The 8,277-nt window shown below is 38.8% G+C and overlaps 1 protein-coding gene across 4 annotated transcripts in view; it reads right to left on the reverse strand.

Annotated features, from left to right (window-relative positions):
* The window catches only part of LOC145481775 (uncharacterized), a 77,688-nt gene that overhangs the window by 29,283 nt on the left and 40,128 nt on the right, over positions 1 to 8,277 (reverse strand). For 2 of the 4 annotated variants that reach the window (XM_081460315.1, XM_081460322.1), the window contains exon 5: positions 4,116 to 4,150. The exons of the other annotated variants lie outside the window; for them this stretch is intronic. In XM_081460315.1, the coding sequence (XP_081316441.1) occupies positions 4,116 to 4,150 (35 nt within the window). The remainder of the gene's footprint in view (positions 1 to 4,115; positions 4,151 to 8,277) is intronic. 4 annotated transcript variants of the gene reach the window in all.

The following is an 8,277-nucleotide window of genomic DNA, read 5'->3' on the forward strand; positions in this document are numbered from 1 at the left end:
TAGTGAAAAATTAAATATTCAAGGTACACCAACATCTAGCCCCATTAAGCGGTCACCACCCATTTCCCCGAGGGTAGCCCACTGTATTACATGTAAACCAAAAATAATTGCACAGCGCGAAAAGACCTCCGTGTGAGTTTAGCGTTACAGTATTACGCAGGGCATGTAGGTAGCGGTGGTCGAGTAAAAGATAACAACAGGAGTAATAATAAACTATTCATTCTTTTCATTTCTTAATTTAATCTCTTCCTACTCGACACGATTGTGTGCTCCCAGTGGTTCCAAGCGTTATGGAGCCTTACGTATTAGGATAGAAATTGTCCTACCTCTACCCCCGTCTCTACCCCCTAAAATGGGATGACGGCATTGCGTGACGAACAAGAAACGGCTGCAAGCAAGCATTCAAGCCATCAAACCATGGTGATCAAACGTAATATTTTGGTGTAGTGCAAAGCAAGCAACTATCTACAAATGACTTAGCCGTTTTAGACTTAGATGCAGTGGTGATCATATGTGTCGAAAGAGGGTCACAGATTCATGGTATTCGATCATTAAATAAGTTGACAGTTGGCGATGTACATCGGACGTTATGTAGACAAAAGTAAACTTCTGCTTCATGTGCGACGAATGGTGAGAGAAACAAGTCAAATCGGCTTTAGACCTGCCTTTCAACAGCAAACGAGGTTAGAACATTTCGAAATTATCAGCTCTGTGTCTATTTCAACTTATTATAGGTCAAGTCATGTGGCGCATGCTAAAATATACGTCTAACCTGTAAATTGAAATTTGACGCCGGATGGTCAAATATTTGCATTTTTGACGTACTTTGAAAAGCTCTCGCGTCGCTCACAATCATTTGCCCAAAGAAATTTTTACAGGAATCTGTAGACCATCCTTCTGCAATTCAACCGCCAGAAGCTTAATCCATTTGAAGGTTTCGCACATGGTGAAAATTAATTGTATTCGCGAAGTACTTTTAAGTGAATGAAATACATGTCTTCGAAAGTTAATTATTTTGCACCCAAAAAGACAACGCAACATTCCCTAAAATCAACCCAGTACACATTTAAACATTGCACAAAAATATTTGAGTGTTGTAAAGACGGAAGAATGATGTGGTTTTGCATGCGACGCTATCAAACTTGCTTGATAAAATGGTGCGTCAAATGACGATTTAAACGGAACTTGCTAATTTGCATATTTCTTTGAAATAAAAGGATATTTTGCCAAAAAAACTACGCAGTAGTCTTTGTCATGCCCTCGCCTATCTATCATGAAAATATGAGCGAAATTGAATTTTCGACCCTTGCCGAGTTATTTTCCATTTTTATGGACAGGGACTCTTAAAGATTATTATTTATATGATTAGTTATGTGCATTTACATTATTTTAGAATGCAGTTGTGTCATTTCTCCAATGTTCTAGTTAATTATTCTTTAGTTAAACGCATCGCGCGGCTACACAGCCACGTATGTGACTGTGTAGCCGCGCGATGCGGTTCCAGTCGATACCGACAATTTGACCCTTGCTCACCAGAGTCTCCAATAGCTCAGTGGTTAGTGCATCTGACTAGATCACGGAGGATCGTGGCTTCAAATCCCATCTGGGACTCGGATTTTTCCGAGTGTACGTTTCTCTCAGAATTTACTCTTAATATCATGTTGTTGTTGTTGTTTCTCCGTTAGTATTCCCAAAGGGCGTTTTTTTTTTCCTTTTCCTCTCTTTTTTCCTCTTCTAATCCTTTCTTTTTATGTGTGCATTTGTACTATCTTGCTGACCTGCAATTTATTTTCATTTAACGCTGATGCCAAACTGGCTGCCTGGCTCCGCTAGCCCCTATGGGTATTCAAAGCAACCAGTACCCTAATTTTTACCATTGATATTTTTGTACATTTAGAATTATAGTGTGAAAGAGTACAAATAAAGATTGTTGTTGTTGTTGTTGTTGTTGTTGTTGTTGTTGTTGTTGTTGTTATTGCAAGCTTGCCAACTAGCTGACCAAAACAACTGTTTCGGACAGAGTTGACATCTCTTTAGTGCCATTTCCAGGGGGCAACGAGCTTTCAATGTAGACTAAGACCTATTTCAAACGCCGTGCTTCTGCCGTGCCGAGATAAATTTGAGAATTAATTTCTAGTTAAGCACGGTAGTAGTACGGCGTTTGAAACCATTCAGTTCGGCAGGCTGAATTAAGCTCGGCACGACTACTTAGCACGGCAGTAACGCGACTTCGCTTCAAACGGCGTGCTCTTCCCGTGCCGAACTGAATTCATAGCCTGTTGCATCAGCTGCCATTGTTTTCTAGCATTTAAAATGGTCTTCAGCAAAGCAAACTTCATCCGATCTTAGGCGCGAGTGAATTAAATCAGACGTTTGAAAGCACTGTCGTTCTTTTGTCATGACACTGCCGGGCCAAATTCATTTGACTTCGGCACGGCAGTAGCACAACATTTGGACTAGGCCCAAGTGTCTTCCCGATTGTTATCCAATTGCACAATTGTTATAATTCATAAGAGCTTCAATCCGTAATAAGGGCGCGTAACAATGACGACAGCGACACCGAGGACGACGTCTTGTAAAAAGTTGATATATACCTTACGGACCTAAGCAATTATTCAGACCTACTAAGTATACCTATCGGTCTAACAAGCTGCTCAGGCTAAATATGTAATGAAATCGTTTAATTCCAAAAGGAAATCCAATATATTATCAGTCGCGGTTCACGTTCTCCAAAGTATCCAGAATTTGGTTATTTCACGTTGTTGCTTTGTAAGAGACGGCTAAGAATGTCCAAAGATTTATAATGCATGAGCATACCCGCCCACCGTTCTGTTCATTAAACCTTTTGATTGGTGACGCTCTCGTTCGCGTTACCGTCGTAGTTTGATTAAGTTACGGCTACGATATGGAAATTTCTGCGACAGCGCCGAACATAAAAATTGTCTTTAATTGTGTAAGAAATACCCTTTTGCTGAACGTTTTTCGCAATTATTGTTTAGAAGTTTACATTGTTGTGAAATCAAGGTGTGAATTACAAGGACAGAATATAGCAGGCCAAAAATCCAAGTAATCACATGCGTAGAGCAGTGCGTAGTGTTAAAACGAACTCGACAAGAACTTCTGACTACGATGTAAACAGAGTTTAATTGACAGAGATCAATGTTCCATACAAACTCAATTGAAACGAATCACCTGCCAAGACGAAGGTAGAATTAAACCACGTGCTGTAAGCTTAGCCGTAAGTCGTATGATGTAAACCGTATGCCGGTTCAAACTGAGATACAATAACCAAAATAGAAGCTAACGTAACTAACATACCGAAGTATAAAGATAAAGTAATATAAATGAAGAAACTATTGCTAACATTCTCAATAACGTCCGTAACATGGAAGTGTAACATAATCGGCACTTATACTGATCGTACGGAAGGTTGGAAAACGATTAATAGGCTACACGGTGTCTAACTTGGACGGTACTTTTATGGCAAAATAACCCTATATTGGAGATATGGACCTAATCAAGCGCGATTCCGAGCACACAGAACTAACTAACCGATTTAGTAACGATACAGAAGATACAAAAGGAAACTTAACCGAAACGAATAACAATAGAAAACCTAAGAACTAACCCTAAAGAACAAGGAATAGATTACTCACTTTGGTTTGCACACGCACTGAACTTGACTTGATAGATTAGATGAGTACTGAACAGTGTAGAGAGAAACTATGGCCCAATGCCGAGTAGAAGTTGACGCAGTGGAATCTGCACTTGAACTGACCTAACCGAGGAAAACCTCGTGGATATATCTAACTGGAGAACACGTACGCAAAACCTAGCGGTTATGACTATTTCCCTAACGGACATAGCAGCTGAGGGCTGGTCAACCACAGTAGATTAAGTAAGTAAGTAAGGCCTTGTTTGAAAGTGACAATTACTTGATAACATCTACGGTAAAGTAAGTTCCTGCGACAAAAAAACGAATTAACATCACGTTTCAAAACTAACACAAGGAGACGTCGCAATACCGGCCGATCGATCGAGTAAGATGGTCGATGGAACTTACACAAAATATGTCACTTATAGTGAAACAGAAGAGTAAAAAGACGTAAACCTGCCTTGATTTAGGAAACACTGTTGTCGCTTTAAAGACCTGAAAAGCAATAGTTAAAAACGGTGATAAGTGAGTGAGTGAGTGGGTGGGTGGGTGATTGAGTGAGTGATTGAGTGATTGAGTGAGTGAGTGAGTGAGTGAGTGAGTGAGTGAGTGCGTGCGTGCGTGCGTGCGTGCGTGAGCGAGCGAGCGAGCGAGCTAGCGAGTGAGTGAGTGAGCAATTTTCTTTGCATACTAAACATGTTCGCTCTTCTACTGGGATTAATGCTCCTCTATTTTCATATTTGCCAGTTTGTATTCGTAATGCATAACATCCTAATCTAAGCCTTGTCAGGCTAATTCTGTGTGCTGGCTTTGTAATTAATGTTAGGCAGTTTTCAAATTGATAATTATTTTTAACTTCCTTTTGTGTAAATTTCTCTCTTAAACTTGTTCATGACCCATTCTGGGGTTTCAAGCCAGTTCTGTATTGATTCTAAATATTGATTCTGAATATTGATTCTTGAGTGTTTTCTTTATAACTAGTCGTGCATTCTTGATGTGTTGCTGGGTTGCTGGTTCTTTTATTTTACACTTTTTATTGATTTCTTCATTCTGTTGAATGTCAAAGAAAGTTTTATGTTTTGTTGCATATTGAAATGCTTCTCGTAACAAAACGTTGTTAGTGGAATGCTTCAATCTTTGCCCGTAGCTGAAGATTGATGCTTTTATGTCGATGCTTAAAGGATACCGCCCAAGCTCTGCTCTACAAGCAATATTTTCTGTATACCATGGAACGTTTAATGACTGTTTACAAACCTTTATATGAACTTGTTCAGTTGTACTTTTATCAAAAGGTGTTTTGTATGCTAATAGTTCCGGTCCCCAAATTTCGCATGCGTAAAGTGACACGGGTTTGACCAGGGCATTAAAGAGTTTGTTCTTAATCGTTATTGTTGCTGTATCATCCATATTAGGGAAGGATCGATTTATTATCGAGAGAACTTTGATGGCTTTTTTGCTAAGAATTTCTCTTGCATAGGTGTAACGACCAGATGACGTCATTTCTATACCTAAATATGTTTGTTTCTCAACACTTTCTAAAGTTTCATTGTCATATCTAAAATTTACCTCGTTCTTGTTTTGTCCGTTACCACTGAATATAATAATGTTTTACTTTTTGGTGTTAACTTTGAGCTTCCAATTTTGAGCATGTTTATGAATTACATCAAGCGACCGTTGCAACCCTTCTGAAGGAGGGCTGATTACTAGCAAATCATCTGCATACGTTAAGCAGTTTAGAGATCGATTTCCTAACACTACACCTGGGCATTTGTTCTGTTTAAAATATTGCGGTAAATCATTCATAAATAAAGAAAATAAAACTGGGCTTAAACCATCACCTTGCCTTATCCCCTTGGTAAATGAAAATAGGTCTGTAAGTGTGTTCTGGTCAATTTTAACACATCTCTTAATTGAGGAATACGTGGACTGACATTCAAGGCTTTTCCTTGAATTCCGTATTTGTGTAATTTATGGATCACACAGCATTGCCATACACTATCAAAAGCTTTTTCGTAATCAATGAAACCAACATAAAGATTTTGGTGTTGTTTGGTGTATTTATGGATTAGTTGGCGGAGAATAAATAAACTATCTGTGGTTCTATAGCGTTTGGTCTGAACACAAACTGTTCTGGATTTAAAATATTGTGTTGCTCAATAAACTTACTTAATCGGTTTTGTAAAATTGATGTGTGAAGAGTTTCCCTAAGCAGCTGGTTAAAGTGATTCCTCTGTAATTGGCTGCGCATTTCTTTTTGTATATTGGTTTTATGACACCTATGTTCCATTCAGTTGGGAAGGTGCCGGTTTCAATGATGTCACTGAATATTCTTTCTAGAGAAGGTATATAATACCGTCCGTGTTTGATCATTTCATTTAGAAGAGTGTCCGTACCAGGTGCTTTTTTATTTTTGAGTTTAGAAATTAGATCATGAATTTCTCTCACGGTGATCGACTCATTTAAAATTTCATCTGACAGCGTAGTTTCGTCAAGATTGTTTGGGGGATTGGCAACTGTGTGTGATTCTTGAGTTTCTTCTGCGTCATGCAAAAGGTTTTGAAAATGCTTTATCCAATATTCTGGTGGAATATCAGAACTTTCGTCAATCGTTTCACTTTTTCGAATTTTGTTTATTAGTTTCCAGAAATCTCCGCTTTGGTCGGAATTTAAGGTGTTTACTTCATTTAAAAGTTGATTCTTATATCTTTTATTCATCTTTTTTATCAGCTTTTTGTATTTCTTTTTGAGAACAAAATCTTCTTGTCGCAATGATCGAGGAGTTGTGGGATTAATTTTGTTCGCAAGTGTCTGCAGCTTTCTCCTTAACTGTCTGCAAGTATTATCATACCATGGTTTGCTTTTTTTTTTTATCTTTTTACGCGTTTTACTGCGTGATGGCACTAGGCTAAGTTCTGTAACTGATTTTAGTATTTGTTTGAACTGTGAAATCTCATCATCTATTGAACTATGGTGTTCTGCACTAAGAGATTTAAGCCTGTTTGGAATATTAAAGCTCGACAATGTACTTATGAATTTATCTTTGGATTCTGGCTTCCAAAGAAATTTGGTGAAGCAGTTTCGCGAGGATGCCTCTGTTTTTGGACGTTCTTTTGGGGCGTTGTTGCTGTACATGATGCCACGATTACAACAAGCCAATTTAAGAGTGATAGGACAGTGATCAGAATATGGTGTCAAAGCTTGTACTTGAAATCCTAACACTGTGTTTTGAAGATCTTCGCTGACTATTCCGTAATCAACGGTGCTTGCCCCGTTGTATTGATACGATGTTAAGTTTCCGTCTAGATCACCTGTAACTCTGCCGTTAAATATCCTCAGTTTATTTCCCATACACAATCGTTATGTCTCGCCTCCTAATTTGTTCAAGCTGTAATCCGCATTGTTTCGTTTTGGCCAGTTCTTATCAAGATTATATGCGTTATCGGCTGCTATAAAATCTTCACAATCATTTTCGATAAAGTCATTCAAGGTTCCAATCCTAGCATTGAAATTACCAAGTAAAATAATTTGGCCTGGTGCGGAAAATTTGTGTATTTCTTGTTCTAAAACGCAAAGGACGTCTTCGCCCGCTTTTCGCTGAGACTGAAGTGGGGGTAAATAAACCGCCGCTAGATAAATGTCGGAATATACACCAAATAAATGTCCTTTTAGAAGACTCCAAATTATGTTTGAGGATGCACTTTTAATGTGGGAAAAGAAGTCTGAATGTTTATTCTTTATTAAAACAGACACTCCTGCTCGATCTCACTTGCTTGTCGTGTTCTGTACGGTTGAATGTACTTTGTAATCTTGAAACACTAATGACTCGTCTTTTGCCCATGTTTCTTGAAAACAAATAATATCGAATTTTGATGGTAGATTTAATTGATTTGATATTTAATTTTGTATTCGAGATCGTTTGATTGGTCGGTTTTAGCCTGTAAGACAATTACAATACTCACTGATTATCGCGGTAATATAAAGTTAAAGTAGGTCTCAGAGAAATATTTAGCTGTTGGTCTTAAAAAAGTTATAAGGCATGCAGCTGCTTAACTTTTGCCAAGGCTTGCCAGCAGTAGGTTGAGTAACTGCTGCGATGGATCTGCTTGCCTCCACGGTATATTTCGTCCTTTTTTGTATGGCCGGGTCTCCTGATAACGGCGTTGTTTTTGGTTTCCTGGAGGTGCCTCGTACGTGTGCCCGTTTTCTCTCGCCCATTTCTTGATGGTTGCAGCCAAGCGTCCAAGACCACCTTTATTGTAATGCAACCCGTCTCGCGTGAAAAAACCTAGGTCTCTTGCGTCTACGTCGAGGAATGTCGCACCCATGGATTTGATGTAGTCGTTGATGTCGGTTATTTTGGCAGTCGGCGTTTGGTGGTTCGTCGGGATTTCACAGAAACCTATCATGGATGGCGTTTGGATATTTTTCTGTGGACTTATTCTTCAGGGTGTCAAGTTTAGTTTTAATTTCTTCAGTGGAATTTCCACTTATGTTATTTGTACCTAAATGGTAGAAGACACGTTTGACAGCTTCACTCGGTGTGGGCTCGTTCTCGAGAAATGCAATGGCTAAATTCAGTGTGGCTGTAACCGCTTCCGGTAAAGTTTAGAAATATTTTCCCA

The sequence above is a fragment of the Orbicella franksi genome, chromosome 1 (genome assembly GCF_964199315.1).
Source record: "Orbicella franksi chromosome 1, jaOrbFran1.1, whole genome shotgun sequence".
NCBI lineage: Eukaryota > Metazoa > Cnidaria > Anthozoa > Scleractinia > Merulinidae > Orbicella > Orbicella franksi.